General features: G+C 44.7%; 1 protein-coding gene across 7 annotated transcripts in view; it reads right to left on the bottom strand.

Annotated features, from left to right (window-relative positions):
• The window catches only part of PAH (phenylalanine hydroxylase), a 125,523-nt gene that overhangs the window by 32,961 nt on the left and 73,841 nt on the right, over window positions 1-18,721 (bottom strand). For 5 of the 7 annotated variants that reach the window (XR_010835888.1, XR_010835889.1, XR_010835887.1 and 2 more), the window contains 4 exons: window positions 16,863-16,998; window positions 15,735-15,804; window positions 12,148-12,204; window positions 9,156-9,251 (listed from right to left, as the gene is read on the bottom strand). Coding sequence is in view for 2 of the 7 variants with exons in the window: in XM_067009998.1 (XP_066866099.1) it covers window positions 8,495-8,628; window positions 9,156-9,251; window positions 12,148-12,204; window positions 15,735-15,804; window positions 16,863-16,998 (493 nt within the window). In the remaining 5 variants the exon portion in view is untranslated. Of the gene's footprint in view, window positions 1-8,494; window positions 8,629-9,155; window positions 9,252-12,147; window positions 12,205-15,734; window positions 15,805-16,862; window positions 16,999-18,721 lie in introns of all 7 variants that reach the window. The other 2 variants (XM_067009998.1, XM_067009997.1) reach the window with 1 other exon arrangement.

Below are 18,721 nucleotides of genomic sequence, written 5' to 3' on the forward strand. Positions count from 1 at the left end.
GTTCCCATAACTCTTCCCTCTTTCGTCACCCTCCCTCTCACCCTCCCTATCCCACCCCTCTAGGTGGTCACTAAGTACAGAGGTGGTCTCCCTGTGCTATGCGGCAGCTTCCCACTAGCTATCTAATTTACATTTGGTAGTGTGTATATGTCCCTGCCACTCTCTCACATCGTCACAGCTTACCCTTCCCCCTCCCCATATCCTCAAGTCCATGCTCGAGTAAGTCTGTGTTTTATTCCCATCCTACCACTAATCTCTTCATGACATTTTTTTTTTTTAGATTCCATATATATGTGTTAGCATACGGTATTTGTTTTTATCCTTCTGACTTACTTCACTCTGTATGACAGATTCCAGGTCTATCCACCTCATTACAAATAACTCAGTTTCATTTCTTTTTATGGCTGAGTAATATTCCATTGTATATATGTGCCACATCTTCCTTATCCATTCATCTGTTGATGGACACTTAGGTTGCTTCCATGTCCTGGCTATTGTAAATAGAGCTGCAATGAACATTTTGGTACATGACTCTTTTTGAATTATGGTTTCTCAGGGTATATGCCCAGTAGTGGAATTGCTGGGTCATACGGTAGTTCTATTTTTAGTTTTTTAAGGAACCTCCATACTGTTCTCCATAGTGGCTGTATCAATTTACATTCCCACCAGCAGTGCAAGAGTGTTCCCTTTTCTCCACACCCTCTCCAGCATTTATTGTTTCTAGAGTTTTTGATGATGGCCAATCTGGCCGGTGTGAGATGATATCTCATTGTAGTTTTGATTTGCATTTCTCTAATGATTAATGATGTTGAGCATTCTTTCATGTGTTTGTTGGCTATCTGTATATCTTCTTTGGAGAAATGTCTATTTAGTTCTTCTGCCCATTTTGGGATTGGGCTGTTTGTTTGTTATTGAGCTGAATGAGTTGCTTATAAATTTTGGATATTAATCCTTTGTCAGTTGCTTCATTTGCAAATATTTTCTCCCATTCTGAGGGTTGTCTTTTGGTCTTGTTTATGGTATCCTTTGCTGTGCAAAAGCTTTTAAGTTTCATTAGATCCCATTTGTTTATTTTTGTTTTTATTTCCATTTCTCTAGGAGATGGGTCAAAAAGGATCTTGCTGTGATTGATGTCATAGAGTGTTCTGCCTATGTTTTCCTCTAAGAGTTTGATAGTGTCTGGCCTTACATTTAGGTCTTTAACCCATTTTGAGTTTATTTTTGTGTATGGTGTTAGGGAGTGTTCTAATTTCATACTTCTACAGGTAGCTGTCCAGTTTTCCCAGCACCACTTATTGAAGAGGCTGTCTTTTCTCCAATGTATATTCTTGCCTCCTTTATCAAAGATAAGGTGCCCATATGTGTGTGGGTTTATCTGTGGGCTTTCTATCCTGTTCCATTGATCTATATTTCTGTTTTTGTGCCAGTACCATACTATCGTGATTACTGTAGCCTTGTAGTAGAGTCTGAAGTCAGGGAGCCTGATTCCTCCAGCTCCATTTTTCGTTCTCAAGATTGCTTTGGCTATTCGGGGTCTTTTGTGTTTCCATACAAATTGTGAAATTCTTTTTTCTAGTTCTGTAAAAAATGCCAGTGGTAATTTGATAGGGATTGCATTGAATCGGTAGATTGCTTTGGGTAATACAGTCATTTTCACTATGTTGATTCTTCCAATCCAGGAACATGGTATATCTCTCCACCTATTTGTATCATCTTTAATTTCTTTCATCAGTGTCTTATAGTTTTCTGCATACAAGTCTTTTGTCTCCTTAGGTAGGTTTATTCCTAGATATTTTATTCTTTTTGTTGCAATGGTAAATGGGAGTGTTTTCTTAATTCCATTCTCAGATTTTTCATCATTAGTGTATAAGAATGCCAGAGATTTCTGTGCATTAACTTTGTATCCTGCTACTTTACCAAATTCATTGATTAGTTCTAGTAGTTTTCTGGTAGCATCCTTAGTATTCTCTATGTATAGTATCATGTCATCTGCAAACAGTGACAGCTTTACTTCTTCTTTTCCTATTTTTGGATTCCTTTTATTTCTTTATTTTCTCTAATTGCTGTGGCTAGAACTTCCAAAACTAGGTTGAATAAGAGTGGTGAGAGTGGGCAACCCTGTCTTGTTCCTGATCTTAGTGGAAATGGTTTCAGTTTTTCACCATTGAGAACAATGCTGGCTGTGGGTTTGTCATATATTGCCTTTATTATATTGAGGAAAGTTCCCTCTATGCCTACTTTCTGCAGGGTTTTTATCATAAATGGGTGTTGAATTTTGTCAAAAGCTTTCTCTGCATCTATTGAGATGATCATATGGTTTTTCTCCTTCAGTGTGTTGATATGGTGTATCACGTTGATTGATTTGCGTATATTGAAGAATCCTTGCATTCCTGGGATAAACCCCACTTGATCATGGTGTATGATCCTTTTAATGTGCTGTTGGATTCTGTTTGCTAGTATTTTGTTGAGGATTTTTGCATCTATGTTCATCAGTGATATTGGCCTATAGTTTTCTTTCTTTGTGACGTCTTTGTCTGGTTTTGGTATCAGGGTGATGTTGGCCTCATAGAATGAGTTTGGGAGTGTTCCTCCCTCTGCTATCTGTTGGAAGAGTTTGAGAAGGATAGGTGTTAGCTCTTCTCTAAATGTTTGATAGAATTCGCCTGTGAAGCCATCTGGTCCTGGGCTTTTGTTTGTTGGAAGATTTTTAATCACAGTTTCAATTTCAGTGCTTGTGATTGGTCTGTTCATGTTTTCTATTTCTTCCTGGTTCAGTCTTGGCAGGTTGTGCATTTCTAAGAATTTGTCCATTTCTTCCAGGTTGTCCGTTTTATTGCCATAGAGTTGCTTGTAGTAATCTCTAATAATCTTTTGTATTTCTGCAGAGTCAGTTGTTACATCTCCTTTTTCATTTCTAATTCTATGGATTTGAGTCTTCTCCCTTTTTTTCTTGATGAGTCTGGCTAATGGTTTATCAATTTTATTTATCTTCTCAAAGAACCAGCTTTTAGTTTTATTGATCTTTGCTATTGTTTCCTTCATTTCTTTTTCATTATTTCTGATCTGATCTTTATGATTTCTTTCCTTCTGCTAAATTTGGGTTTTTTTTGTTCTTCCTTCTCTAATTGCTTTAGGTGCAAAGTTAAGTTGTTTATTCGAGATGCTTCCTGTTTCTTAAGGTATGATTGTATTGCTATAAACTTCCCTCTTAGAACTGCTTTTGCTGTATCCCATAGGTTTTGGGTCGTCGTGTCTCCATTGTCATTTGTTTCTAAGTACTTTTTGATTTCCTCTTTGATTTCTTCAGTGATCACTTCGTTATTAAGTAGTGTATTGTTTAGCCTCCATGTGTTTGTATTTTTTACAGATCTTTTCCTGTAATTGATATCTAGTCTCATAGCGTTGTGGTCAGAAAAGATACTTGATACGATTTCAATTTTCTTAAATTTGCCAAGGCTAGATTTGTGACCCAAGATATGATCTATCCTGGAGAATGTTCCATGGGCACTTGAGAAAAATGTGTATTCTGTTGTTTTTGGATGGAATGTCCTATAAATATCAATTAAGTCCATCTTGTATAATGTATCATTTAAAGCTTTTGTTTCCTTATTTATTTTCATTTTGGATGATCTGTCCATTGGTGACAGGGGGGTGTTAAAGTCCCCTACTATGATTGTTACTGTCGATTTCCCCTTTTATGGCTGTTAGTATTTGCCTTATGTATTGAGGTGCGCCTATGTTGGGTGCATAAATATTTACAATTGTTATATCTTCTTCATGGATCGATCCCTTGATCATTATATAGTGTCCCTCTTTGTCTCTTGTAATAGTTTTTATTTTAAAGTCTATTTTGTCTGATATGAGAATTGCTACTCCAGCTTTTTTCTGATTTCCATTTGCATGGAATATCTTTTTCCATCCCCTTACTTTCAGTCTGTATGTGTCCCTAGGTCTGAAGTGGGTCTCTTGTACACAGCATATATATGGGTCCTGTTTTTGTATCCATTCAGCCAGTCTGTCTTTTGGTGGGAGCATTTAATCCATTTACATTAAAGGTAATTATTGATATGTGCGTTCCTATTACCATTTACTTAATTGTTTCAGGTTGTTCTTGTAGGTCTTTTCCTTCTCTTATGTTTCTTGCTTAGAGAAGTTCCTTTAGCATTTGTTGTAAAGCTGCTTTGGTGGTGCTGTACTCTCTCAGCTTTTGCTTGTCTGTAAAGGTTTTAATTTCTCCATCAAATCTGAATGAGATCCTTGCTGGGTAGAGTAGTCTTGGTTGTAGGTTTTTTTCCTTCATCACTTTAAATATGTCCTGCCACTCCCTTCTGGCTTGTAGAGTTTCTGCTGAAAGATCAGATGTTAGCCTTATGGGGATTCCCTTGTGTGTTATTTGTTGTTTTTCCCTTGCTGCTTTTAATATGTTTTCTTTGTATTTAATTTTTGACAGTTTGATTATGTGTCTCGGCGTGTTTATCCTTGGGTTTATCCTGTATGGGACTCTCTGTGCTTCCTGGACTTGGTTGACTATTTCCTTTCCTATATTAGGGAAGTTTTCAACTATAATCTCTTCAAATATTTTCTCAGTCCCTTTCTTTTTCTCTTCTTCTTCTGGGACCCCTATGATTCGAATGTTGGTGCGTTTAATGTTGTCCCAGAGATCTCTGAGACTGTCCTCAGTTCTTTTCATTCTTTTTTCTTTCTTCTGCTCTGCAGTAGTTATTTCCACTATTTTATCTTCCAGGTCACTTATCCGTCCTTCTGCCTCAGTTATTCTGCTACTGATCCCGTCTAGAGTATTTTTCATTTCATTTATTGTGTTGCTCATCGTTACCTGCTTCCTCTTTATTTCTTCTAGGTCCTTGTTAACTGTTTCTTGCAATTCGTCTATTCTATTTCCAAGATTTTGCATCATCTTCACCATCATTATTCTAAATTCTCTTTCAGGTAGATTGGCTATTACCTCTTCATCTGTTAGGTCTGGTGTGTTTTTATCTTGTTCCTTCATCTGCTGTGTGTTTTTCTGTCTTCTCATTTTGCTTATCTTACTGTGTTTGGGGTCTCCCTTTTGCAGGCTGCAGGTTCGTATTTCTATCTATTTTTGGTGGCTGTCCCCAGTGGCTGAGGTTGGTTCTGTGGGTTGAACAGGTTTCCTGGTTGGGGGGACCAGTTCCCCTGTTCTGGTGGATGAGGCTGGATCCCGTCTCCCTGGTGGGTAGGTCCACGTCTGGGGGCGTGTATGGGGATGTCGGTAGCCTTACTGTGATTCTAGGCAGCCTCTCTGCTAATGGATGGGGCTGTAGACCTGTCTCGCTCTTTGTTGGGTATAGGGTGTCCAGCACTGTTCGTTGCTGGTCCTTGAGTGAATCTGGGTCTTGGTGTTGAGATGGAGATCTCTGGGAGATTTTCGCCGTTTGATATTACGTGGAGCTGAGAGGACTCTTGTGGACCAGTGTCCTGAGGTTAGTTCTCCCACCTCAGAGACACAGCCTTGACACCTGGCTGGAGTGCCAAGAGCCTTTAATCCACACGGCTCAAAACAAAAGGGAGAAAAAAGTAGAAAGTCAAGAAAGGAAGGAAGAAAGGAGGAAGGAAGGAAGAAAGGAAGGGAGGGAGGAAGGAGGGAATAAAGAAAGGAAGGGAGGGAGGAAGAAAGGAAGGGAGGAAGGAAGGAGGGAATAAAAGGAAGGGAGGGAGGAAGGAAGGAGGGAATAAAGAAAGGAAGGGAGGGAGGAAGAAAGGAAGAGAGGGAGGAAGGAAGGAAGGGAGGGAGGAAGAAAGGAAGGGAGGGAGGAAGAAAGGAAGGGAGGAAGGAAGGAGGGAATAAAGAAAGGAAGGGAGGGAGGAAGGAGGGAATAAAGAAAGGAAGGGAGGGAGGAAGAAAGGAAGAGAGGGAGGAAGAAAGGAAGGGAGGAAAGAAGGAGGGAATAAAGAAAGGAAGGGAGGGAGGAAGGAAGGAGGGAATAAAGGAAGGAAGGGAGGAAGGAGGGAAATAGGAAAAGGAGGGAAGAAAGGAAGAAAGAAAGGGGAGAAGACAAAATAAAGTAGGGTAAAATACAGTTATTAAAATAACAAAATAATTATTACAGAGAAAAATTTCTATTAAAGAAAAAAAAAAGAAGACAAAAAAAAAATGGTCGGTCTCACCCCAGGACAAATGGTGAAAACAAAGCTACACAGACAAAATCTCACACAGCAGCACCCACATACACACTCACAAAAAGAAAAAAGGGGAAAATAATAGTATATCTTGCTCCCAAAGTCCACTTCCTCAACCTGGGATATTTCGCTGTCTATTCAGGTTTTCCACAGATGCAGGGCACTTCAAGCTGACTGTGGAGCTTTAACCCGCTGTTTCTGAGGCTGCTGGGAGGGACCACCCCCTCTCTTTGTTCGCACAGCTCCTGGGGCTCAGCCCTGGACCTGGCCCCGCCGGCTATTATCTTTTGTTAGTGACCGGGGATGCATGAAGAATAAATGGTTCAGTATCTCTCTCCCTCTCTTCTTTGAAAAGAGCTTTCTCAGCCCAGATGGTGACACGAACCAGGTAGTACATACCTGTGACTTTCCTGCTCTTCACCTCTTCCCTCTCATTCCCATAGTGCACCTCGTTTTTGCTTTGGCGAATCTACCTCTGCTCTACTGGAGCGACGTCAACTGGGCCGTCAGTCTCAGGCCCAGTCCTCGTCTGGCCAAGGAGTGGGTGTGTGACCAAACTCAGCCTCATCTCTGCCAGAACTAAATCTTGAAACTGAAAATGGTTGGCATTGGTTTCTTTTAGCTGGGATGCTCTGAGGGTATCCCAGAGAGGCTCAGATCCCTTCCTTTTTTGAAGGAAGTTCTTTAGAACTCTCGTTGGCTCTTTGAGCCACCTCTCAGCAGATGGGAGCTTTTGTGGGCGTCTCCTCTGGGTCCTGGACACTAGCAGGTGGGATTTCGAAGACCTGAGAGGCCCATGTGCGGGCAAGGCCTTCCCTGCTGGCCTAGGGCTGATCACTTCCTGGGTTGGGGAGTCGTCTCCAGAAGGGCCTGTACACGTGGGATCCCGGTGTGACACAGCGGTTAAGAGTACTGGCTCTAAGCCCCACTGCCTGGGTCCAAAGCCTGGGCCAGCCACTTACTAGCTGTATGACCTTGGGTGAGTTACTTACCCTTTCTATGTTTCTGCAGCCCCATCTGCAAACTTTGTAGTCTTATCTGATGATTAAAGGAATTAATACCTGAAAAGCACTCAGAACAGTGTTTGGTACAAAAGAGGTGCTAGGCGTCTTACCTGTTACTATAATTACCTAGGTGGAATCATTCATGAATCCCCTAAAATCCAACACCCTAAAGGGGTCCCAGGAATAGCAGAGTGGAAACTTTAGGGATAGAGAAAGACTAGGCTCCCAGTAAGGGTAGAAGTTTAGGAGAAAACTGGAAAAGAATGGCAGGAAGGACTTGAGGGCCCTGGAGAAAGTAGGTAAAGAGAGTCATTTGGGGCCAAACAAAGTGCATTTGTGGGCTAGCATTTTGCCTTTGCTTACCTAAGCCCAGTGCATTGAAAGCTGACATGCCCAGCTTCATAGGATCCCAGAGGCCTATATGCCCTATGCTTATTATCCATCACTGATAAGGTATAAAAAAAAGTGGTAAAAAATGGTATCATGGTTGCCCGGTGCTGGTAGACCCTCTGCCTGGCCTACCTCCTGCTGGGAGCAGAGCGGCTCAAGCAGGTTGATGGCAGGGCCATCATCGCGGAGGGCTGAGAGCCGTAGAGTCCTGGTACCACTCCATCGGCCTCTTGCTGAACGGCCTCTGAGACTGGCACATCCGCTAATTCCTTACTGAGGGCCTACTGTGTGTCAGGCACTGTGCTTGGGTCAGGGAAGGAGCAGGAAACAGAGAGGACCAAAATCTCTATCCTCGTGGGCCTTAAATCATACAAGAGTTTAGACATTAATAAGTGCTAAGGAGAAAAATAAATCACAGAAGGGGATAAGGAGTGCTGGCGGGAAAGGTCTGGGTCGTGACTGTAAATAAGCTGGTTAGAGAAAGACACACAGAGAAGGTTAAATGCCGGTGAAGATTGGAAGGAGGGGAGGCGGCGAGTTATGCAAGTATCTGGGAGAATAAAGCGACAGGGACTTCCCCAGGTTAGAAGACTTCTAGCGCTGCTCGGTGGGGGGAGCTCTGTGGCCGCCCTGTACATCGGAGGGTTCAGGTGTGGACCGGGTGGCGGCAAGGAGCAAGGATCGGCTGGCAGGCTTGTCTGCAGGGCTCGGCACAGTTCAGCCAATAAGTTATGATAGAGGGTCCCGCGAAGGAAAGAACTTCTCTCAACAGAGAGTGGAAAAGAGACAAAGGTGGGGAGGATGGGGAGATAACGCGGTCTGATGCACGCCCTTGCTGTAGGCACTGGAGCCCACCCTCCAGGCCGCCCACAGATCGGTGGCACTAGGACAAATCAGGAGGGTCCCAAGAGAAGTTGACCCCCCCTTGGTCGTCACCTCACCTCACTTTCTCCTTGGCATCATTAAAACTCTCAGCCACGTAATACAGGGGCTGGAACTCTGTGATTGTGTACTGCTGGAGAGCGGTCTTCTCCAGTTCCAGAGGAAGGAGCTTCGGCTTGCCTGACAAGCAATACTGCAGGTCCCAGACGGAAAGTTGTCATGGTTAAATCAGGGCTGACGGTCCCTGCCGCATCCCAGAGGCCACTAGTGCGTCCCCTCCCATCTCATCCTGATTCCTTCCACACCCCAGCCCAAATGCAGTAGACTAAATCATTATGCATATGCTAGATAACCTTTATAACTCATCGAAAGCCAGCAGTCAAGATAGAAAGGAGTGTTTTACCCCAACCATTTTCAAGTAAGTTGATCAATAGACAATGTGGGAGCCAACCACATTTTCGGGCACGCGTTTGCATATATCCCAATGTACAGTTCAGCCTTGGGCGCAGGAGGCCCCTCTGCACTGGAGACCTGTGTACTACCTCTAACACCCACAGTCATGACCAAATCGTAGCCGCTAAGAGTCAATCACTTGAGGAGAAGCCCCCAGGTTGAATTTCAAAGTGAATACTAATGGATTTCAACAGCGCAAAGAGAAAAAGAATGGTCTGCTGTACCTACCACTTTCAGATCCATCCTCGGTTTCTGTTAGGGTCATACCTGTAATTCACCAAAGGATGACAGGAGCCCAGCACCATATGCCTTTATGGAGTCTCCTTGCTTGCAGAGCCCGAACTCCACAGTAAACCAGTAAATCTGAAACGGAACGTCAAGTTGAGAGCATACCCCAAGGAAGGGAAAGACAGCAGATGACCGAGGGCCAAGGACAAGACTGCCCAGGTGAGAGTTTGTGCAGGTCTGTTCTCCGAATCAGCATGACCTGGGGTCATGGTTTTGTGTCCTGTGTCTTACCCTATCCAGTCACCTGTTGAATCAAGAGTTGGCTGAATGCAAGATGTGACGCGAAGCAGTGGAGGAGTACTGAGGAAGCTCCCAGAGGACACTCCCAACAAGCAACTCTCTCTATGACAGGAACTCCTCCACCCCTTTTGCCTTCTTCTCCACGGCATCAACTGGAGTGAGATGCTCCCCTAAGTTGGATGGCGTTACCAGACAATCCCATCAGTCTCCACAAGGGGGAGGTAGGGGATTGGGTCATGATAGAATCCGTGAGGGGGCATCTTATCATCTATCTGTGTGGCTGAACCACACTGACTCCATTTTGTCAGCTCCATCTAAGCCTGCAGTCCTAACCCCTCCCCTTTCTGCAAGACTGAGCTTTAGCCTATTCACAAGGAATGCACCAGACAAGTTCCTCATCTACTTTTACCCTTGCCTTCATCTGATATAAAAACTTCACCTGAGGGCTTCCCTGGTGGCGCAGTGGTTGAGAATCCGCCTGCCGATGCAGGAGACACGGGTTCGTGCCCTGGTCCGGGAAGATCCCACATGCCGCGGAGCAACTCAGCCCGTGAGCCATGGCCGCTAGGCCTGCGTGTCCGGAGCCTGTGCTCCGCAACGGGAGAGGCCACAACAGTGAGAGGCCCGCATACCGCAAAAAAAAAAAAAAAAAAAAAAAAAAAAACTTCACCTGATATAAAAAATTTTGCTGACGCAGATGGTTAATGGCTCACGAGGAATAATGGTCATGAGACCCCCTGAGGGGATGAAACAACCCTGGCTCCTGACGGAGCAGACATGCTTCTCCCTTAGTAGTCAGATTCTATCTTTAGCTTTGGCCCCTTTAAATCTCCCTGTACCCTTCTCGTGGCGCGGAGCGTGGCTGCAAATGCCTTTGGATCGCTGTCCACCTGGCCCTGCCTGTGTGTAAGTTACCCACAATAAGCTTCATCATTGCATTTTATCATCATTGCATTTTATGGAGTTTCCTGCTTCCCTTTTTTTTTTTTTTTTTTTTTGTGGTACGCGGGCCTCTCCCGTGGCGGAGCACAGGCTCCAGACGCGCAGGCCCAGCCGCTCCGCGGCATGTGGCATCTTCCCGGACCGGGGCACGAACCCGTGTCCCCTGCATCGGCAGGCGGACTCTCAACCACTGCGCCACCAGGGAAAGCCTGCTTCCCTTTTTGGCCTCAAAGTTCCTTCTCAGTTCGGAGGTTATTATCTAATATCCCCACCATCCAACAATCTGTGTTAAAACCCTGTCAGTCACTGTACTGATCCTCCCAAATAACCAAATCCTTTTCTTTCAATAGCTCCCAGTGCAACGTGCCCTAGATAACTGGCCTGGGCAATAAGGTGCTGGAATTCTGGCGCCACCCTACTGAACAGGGCCAAGAGAAAGCCAAGGCCCAGTTAGTGCTAGAGATCATCACAGTCTTGGAGAATTAGGTGTGTGTTTCTAGTTAAGTCTGGTTATTGCACTAGAGAATGCTAAACCTGCAAAGGTTGTCAGAACTTAGTCTGACCTCCGCACATACAGATGAGAAGTCTTTAGCCCAGAGAGGTCAAGCTACATGCATACAGTGGCACAGCATCTCAAGGGCAGAGCAAGGACCCTAAGATTGTCACTGAGCTGGAATAATAATCAATAATTATTATTATAATTATTATAATAATTATATATAATATATAGTATAATAATTATAATTAATAATAATAAATAATAATCAATAATATATTATTGATATAATAATAAGATTTTTTTTTGAGAAGCTATGTTGGTAATAAGTACTTTTATCATTGTTACAGCAAGTAACATGATGCTCTGCATTTGAGTTTCTTTTTTTCTTACAAGTGAGAGATTCTATCAAGCTCTGCAGTTTTCCTTGAAAGTTGCTTTCTGTATCACTACAGCATCTGGCATTTAAAAACTCACATTCACACAAATTTAACTCTTCAGACGCTCAAGACCCCTCATGATATACTTTTGAGATGGGCAGAGTATAAACGATTGTATCTATTTTTAGAGATGAGGAAGCAAAAGCCACTTGCCCAGGGTCTCAGAGCAGCTGATCAGTGAGAAAGAATCTGGGAGGTTTTGTCCTTCTGATAAACTGAATTCATAAACTTCTAAACTAATACATCTTCATGACACATTTGCATTCATCTGCAGTCCCTAATCCCATTATAAAGTTCTATTTCTCATCTTCCCAGCTGAGCACATTATAAGAAATGTGGCTTAGAGGCTGGGGAGGGGTGCACGCAAGTTGGAAAGGGGTCTGTAGGAAGGCAAGCCCTGCTGTGCAGAGTCACTGCCTCCATGGCTTCAATGGATGAGTCATCACATCCACTGGGGAAGGAAGTGTTCGGTTCGAAAGGGAAAGCCCAGCCCCTTCCTACCTTGTGTCTGAGAAAGGAAAGATCTAATGCTGGCTCCAGTGTAAAGGTAGAGAGTGAACATTCCCTCTTCAAAGCTGTGAATCCAGACTACTTCCCACCCACTTAAGGGGGTTCTCAAGGACTATCATTATAGCCTGTTGGTGTTTTCAAGACACTGTTTAAAATTAAATGTCTGCATACAGTTGATTTCACAATCGAACCATTAAGAAGTCAAAACGTGAAACGTCACTTGTGCAAGTGTAACCCAGGGCATTCTGATTTTTTTCCGCAAATGACCTGGCTTTCAGGGAAGAAGCCAAGCTTCAAAGACCCGAGGCACTGCCACCATCCACCAGGAAGAGAGAGAACTTACTGTTGCGAGTTTCTCAATGTACTCGTCGGGGGCACCCAGAGAGGCGAGGCCGATTTCCTGTAATTGTGGAGAAACAAAGTCACTGGCATGGCTGCGGTCTGCCAATCTTCAACCTTTACCCTCGGGTCCAACCTCGTACTTGACCACAAGAAAGGGATGGGTGGCTAGATGCCTTCAGAAGGGCCCAGATAGACTCTCATTTTTCTGTCAAATCTTCCTTGACCACATTTCATAAAAATCACAGATCTCTAGAATGGGGGAAGCCTTTATCCATCACTTGGTCCTTTGTATTCACTTTGCAAAAGAGAAAACGGAGGCACAGAGAAGGGAGACGACCTGCTCAAGGTTACACGATAGGTGGCATCTAAAGTTTCATGTCCTGGTTATTCTACCATAGTTTAAGTGGAACATTCCTGGAGCACTAGATGAGACTTAATCATGGACCCTGAAGACACCACAGGAGACTTGCAGAGAAGTGCCTGACATCTGTCCAGGTATATACATAGCCGGAGAGTCTGGGATGTCATGGACCACCTCTCATCACAGCTGCAAATCCAGGATCCCCTAGTGGTCTCTCTCTTTTACAGCATTTGCTCCAGCCTACCTTGTATCAGACATAGCGTATATATACAAATATATATATGTCTCTTTCCTACTATATGCATTCATTCATTCCAAAAATATTTATCGAATGCCTTCTATGTGGCAGGCAGTGTAGCAAATGATAAAGATCCTTGACCTTGTAAATAGTGTCTAAGTGGATAGCGGACGACAGTAATAATAAGCATATACATAGGTATGTTACAAGGTGGTAAGTTCTTTGGAAAGAAGAAACAAAAGGAGGAAGGGACAAGGGGGATCCGGAGTACCAGGAAAGCGGGGGTGGGGTGGGGAGGCTGGGATTTTACATAAGCTTCCAGGGTAAGCATCATTGGGAAGGTGACACCTGAGCAAAGACTTGATGGAAGAGAGGTTGTTGGCATTGCTGATATTTGAGGGGAGAGCATTGTGCAGGCCAAGTGTACAGCTCGTGAAAAAGCTCGTGAAGGAGGGGTAATGTCAGTTGGTTCAAATAACGGGGAAGGACCACTGTAGCTAGAGCAGAGTAAGGGGCAGGGGTGGCAGGTGACAGCAAAGAGGGATCTGCAGCTCAGCCATGTAGGAATTTCTTGGCTGCTTTAGGGCTTAGGATTCTCCTCTCAACAAAACGGGGAGCCAAGGCAGGGTTTTGAACAGAAGGGTGGCGAGATCTGATTTGTGCCATCGAAGATTCACTCTGACTGCTGTGTGAGAATTGACTGTAGGGGTCAAGGGTAGAGGCATAAAGACCAGTTAGGAGGCTACTGCAGTCACCAGCATGAGAGGCGATAGGGCTGAGCTGAAATTGGTAGCAGTGGATGTGATGGGAAACGGTCAGATTCTACATATTTTGGAGGTAAAACACAGAATTTTATGCAAGATTGATTGTGGGGTATGTCTGAGAGGAGTCAATGATGCTTTAGGTTTGAGCGACTGGAAGGATGGAGTTGCCATGAACTAATAATATAGAGAGAGCTGTGGGTGGAGAAGGTTTGAGTGGAAAGATCAGGAATTCCATTTTGGACAGGATGAATAGAGATGTCCGTCGGACATCCAAGCAAAGATATTGAGTAGATGGTTGGATATGTAAGTCTCAGTTTGGGGACTGAAGTCTGGACTAGATACATAAATGTGTTCATCATCAGAGTGGAGATGGTACTTAAAGCCATGAGATTGGATGGTACTTAAAGCAGACAGAGAGAAGGACCAAGGACCGGGCACACTTGGAAGCAAGAGGCTACATGGTCTTCATCTCTGTATCCCTCCCTGGCCAAGTCCATTACATGCAAAGAAAATGCTGTCTGATTTAGAGTGAATCAAATTCAGACACTGACTTAGCCTGGCTCCACTCTCCTGCCCCTTCCCCATCTGTGTTCCATCCACCCAGCTCAGACACGCCACAGTCCTGAATCGAACAGAAGTCATGGACAAATGCAAGGTTGAAAGAGTGCCCTGTTCTCATAGCCACCATTCTCTGTGAGCCCAGATCTTGCCTAAAACAAGGGGCCCAAAGTGCTTCATTCCCACTCCATCCTGCACTCCAGTGTCCTGCTTTTAGATCAAAAAGGAATATGCTCAGGGAACTCAGAATGACTCCCTGCCTTGGAACTGTCCAGGACAAAGTTGGAACCGTGAATACTGATGACCCAGTAGCTTCCGTCTGCTGACTCAGCTAATTGTCCTGTCTTCTGTGGAGAGTCCCCAAAATGGGAGGATGGCCACTTGGCCTCTGATTGGGCAGAATAACCTCTGGTGAGGAGAATTAAAAGTTCCTATTCCCCGAGGAAAAAACGGATCTTCCTTTGGCCATATTAACAAATCCTGGTTTGAAAGCTATCCCAAGCCATCAATGACATCTTAGCAGCAGGAACCGCACTTCTGAAAGTCAGCTGGTCGGCAAATAGCCTCAGTCCCATGGTGACACTTCCACAGTTAAAGTTCACCTAATTTCTAAACACTCCCACTTCTAAAAGTCCAACAATCTCTGAATTTCACAATCCCCCCAAACCCACATAAAAGCAATCACTGTCTTTGTTTAGAGAGGCGGGGTCTAACAAGGGCAGTTTTCCCTTGGTTAGCAAGCAGTTAATTCTGCTTTCTGTTAGTTTGTTTCAGCTACTCAGTGGTAGCCTCTTCATTCAAGAGTGCAAATAGTTATTGCTTTCTGCTGAGGGGAAATGCTTGTGAAATTCACAAACACGTGGCCCAGCCTGTGCTCAGGGGTCTTTCCATTTGATCCTTATTCTTCTTTGTGAGGAAGAAGACTGTCAGGAAGGGCTTTTATGGATCCACAGCTCTGTGACCCGGGCACAGGGTGGCCTGGCAACGTGCCCTCCAGCAGCACCATTCAACTCTCCCATGACCACAGCTACCCAGTCATGGTTTAGGGCTGCCTCTCAGTGCCAGGAGAGAATTACTAGGATCCTTTCACTCATCCAAAAAGCATTTTCAAGCCTGCTCACCACTGTGCTAGATGAATCAATGCCTAGCCTGCTGCTTTGATGATGGTGACGACGCAACTGGCTCTTTATTTTTTTTTGTCAGCTACGAGTCAGGCTATTGGCATTGGATTCTCATCAAATGCCATTTACTTAATTAAAGCATATACAAAACTGACTGCCTGACAGGGTAGAAAGTGGCAAAGGCCCTAAAGAGGACGGGAAAAAAATGCCCGGAGAACTTGGAAGATGGTAAGGTTACTTCTGTTTGGGGATCAGGGAGGTTTATGAAAAGGCTCTTAAACTACATCTGGTAGGACAAGTGAGATTAGCCAAGTCAATAACACACAATTCAGAGGAAGACTGAGTCACCAATTCCAAGGTGTGGTCCCTGGGATTGGCAATTGGCCAGCTCCATGGGACCACATACCCATCTGTGATGGGATCACAGAACTGTACCTGGTTTCTACCCCTGCAGAGGACATGAAGGCCCCTCCACGGATTCAATTTATCTTGAGCAGTCCAGGTCTCACCCCTGTAAGTAGAAGGCTAGAGAGAGCAGTTCCTCACCTGCGAAAACTGGGCAAAGCTGCGATCTGAAAACAAGGGTACATGTCCCAACAGCTCATGGCAGATGTCACTGAAAAACAGAAAGCACAGAGCTAGGAGGGGAGGAGAGGAGGGTGATAAGCCATGACAGACTCAGTCTCTCTACGTGAGGAATGGGTGGGAAGAAAGGAAGCAACTCATTCAGTCTTACAAACTCATTCCTAAGAATAAGTGGTGTGTAAAGCTTGGGATCAGTTGAGACAAGGTACAAGAGAAAACGGAGAAGGGGAAAGAAAAGTAAGGGACAGGGCAGGGCACGGCAGCCAGGGGGTCTTAGGTGTACGCCCAGTGGGATGCAGAACGAAAGAGGCAATATTCCTATGAGCATCCTCCCATACACCTGAGCGAGCTGCGGACCACAAACGCTTCCCATCCCAAGTCTTCTCGTTGGTATTGACATGCCTGGGCAGATACAATATGCTCAGTTAGTTATTCCTCATGGGAACTAAATAATAATAATAATAACAGAGCCCTCTCTTATTCTGGAGAGGGCAGCCGTTGGTCAGAGAAGAAAACAACATTTATTTAACACTTTGGGCACCAGGTTTATTAGGAACAGGTCTTTTCTGATTTATAGTAATGAACTTTGCGGGCTGGGAAGGATCATTTGGGGCATCCTGCTGACTTTTCACATCAATTGCTTAAGTTCTGTCTGACTAAGAAGATGGCTAAAAGCATGGTGGCCAGTCATTCACTACCTCCAGCCAAGACACAATCTAGGCAAAGAGAGATTAGAATCATCTAGGTGTGATTCAGGAATGAGGAGGTGTTGAGACAGCCCGGCCACCACTTGTTCCTGTTCCCCTTGGGTACTTCACAGCTCTGACTTCTACCGTCTCTTTGGAATTTGAATGCGATCTCTCATTCTCTCATTCAGAGGAGATCTGAACCTTTGAGTCACAAGATACCTAAGTCTCCAATCAGTACAGTCTATTCAGACAGAGAAAATCCCCGGAAGAGATGAGTTTCCCTTGTTGTACTGTCGTCATCCAGGCAACGGGTCCCATGGACCAGCCCACAGTGTACCTGGAGCAGGGAGAGACGGCACTCACTGTGACTGACAGCTGGTCGCAGAAGGGCCATACTCACGGTTCAGGAGTGTACATGGGCTTGGACCCATGTCTGATATACTGAGTGCAGTGGAAGACTCGAAAGGCCAGGCCACCCAAGAAATCCCGAGAGGAAAGCAGGCCAGCCACAGGTCGGAGGCGGAAACCAGTACAAGCTGGGAAGCAAAGGAGAAAGAAAACGGAAAGCCCATCACAGGGAGCCGAAAGGGCCTGAAGACCTTTAGGGAGGGAACCAGTACGCTCAACTGTCCAGGAGCATGGGTGTTGGTGCCAGGCAGACTTGGCCTCAAGTCTATGCCCCAGTACTTTCTAGCTGGGTGATTTGAGTCAAGTAGTTGCACCTCTCTGAGCCTCAGTTTTCTCATCTGCAAAATGTGGGTAGATACTCCTTAGGGTTATTCTGAGAATCAGGAGAGCTAATAAATATAAAATACTTAGAGCCTAGCACATTGGAAACATCCAATACATTTAGCTTTCATTATTGTTTGTTAGGGTGGAATGCTTATTCCCTACTTCTCATGTTTCCAGAGTGGGGAGGGAATTTTCACTCTACTTCCCAAGACGGAAGAGTATGAAAGGAGCACTTCTGGCTTTTCTGTGTGTGCTTCACACAGGACACCCCACGAGGAACAGTGACTCCTCTGATTGAAGGATTTGAGAAGAGGAAATGAATATTCTCAGTTTAACCCTCTCTGCCCTTTCTCTCTTCACCGTCCACACAGGAGCTCATTCTGGTCTGCTCTTGGCCAGGCAATGGACTACACACTGCACCGATGAATTGGCAAGTAAGTTTACCTAAATATTAGGAAATCCATTTTGGCTGCACATCTATACCACATTCTCTAAGTAGCTTCTATCAGTAATACAGCTGACATTTTTTTGATCACCCATCTCTCTGGTTCCTATATCTGTCTCTCAATTTGTTCCAAACCTGGAAGGAGAATAGTAATGGCAGTGATCATGGTAATAATAGCTAACACTATATAATACCTACCACATGTCAGACACACTTCTAAGCACTTTATATATACTAATGAATCCTCATCCTAACTCTAGGAGGTAGATGCTCTTATTATCTCCACTTTAGAGATGGGGACGCTAAGGCGAACAGAGGTTAAGGCTCCTGCCCAAGGTCATAGCTACCAGCAGTCTGGCTTCAGAGTCTGCTTCCTTAATTGCTACTCTATACCTCCCCCACTGCTAGTATTGCTGTTGTATTCTTCTTGCTATTGGCCATAGCAACGTGGGTAATTCCTCAAAGAATGTCTTCAAGACCCCTTTGTCCCTCCGCTTATGTGCCTTAGACCCTCAGGCTGAAGTTCATTCTGCTTGCCCCCCCCCTCTTTATCTGAGAAGTAAAGACTCTAAACGGAAGGGATTCAAAAGGTCATCTAGCCGCCCCCTCTCCCAATCTATCCTAGCTACCACTTCCCTCCCTGCCACGTAGCTTCCCTGGCTTTTTGCCCCAGAGCCGGCCATAGCATCTCTGCATAGTTCAGAGGCACGGAAAACTCTTTCTATAACCCTGTGGTCTGTATCCCCACTTTCCCTCATTTTACCTGGCACATAATAGGCGTTTAATATGTTTTGTCTGTTTGTTTTGATTTTGCTGAGTCAACACCAGCTGGCAGAAAGGAAAACACTGATCTCCCCCTGGAAATGATCGGCAGGTCAACCCAATCACGAATTTACCCACTGAGTTACTCAGATCCCAGTGAAGCCCAGATTCAATGACCACCTACTGTAACACTAGGTAACACTTTGCTTTCACATTCAATATCTTACTGCATTCTCGCAGTTTCCCTAGGAGAAAGGCTAAAAGGCTGACAGTCTCCATTTGACAGATGACTAAACTGAGGTGGTTTCTCCCAACTAGAG

The sequence above is a fragment of the Kogia breviceps genome, chromosome 12 (assembly GCF_026419965.1).
Source record: "Kogia breviceps isolate mKogBre1 chromosome 12, mKogBre1 haplotype 1, whole genome shotgun sequence".
Classification (NCBI taxonomy): Eukaryota; Metazoa; Chordata; class Mammalia; order Artiodactyla; family Physeteridae; genus Kogia; species Kogia breviceps.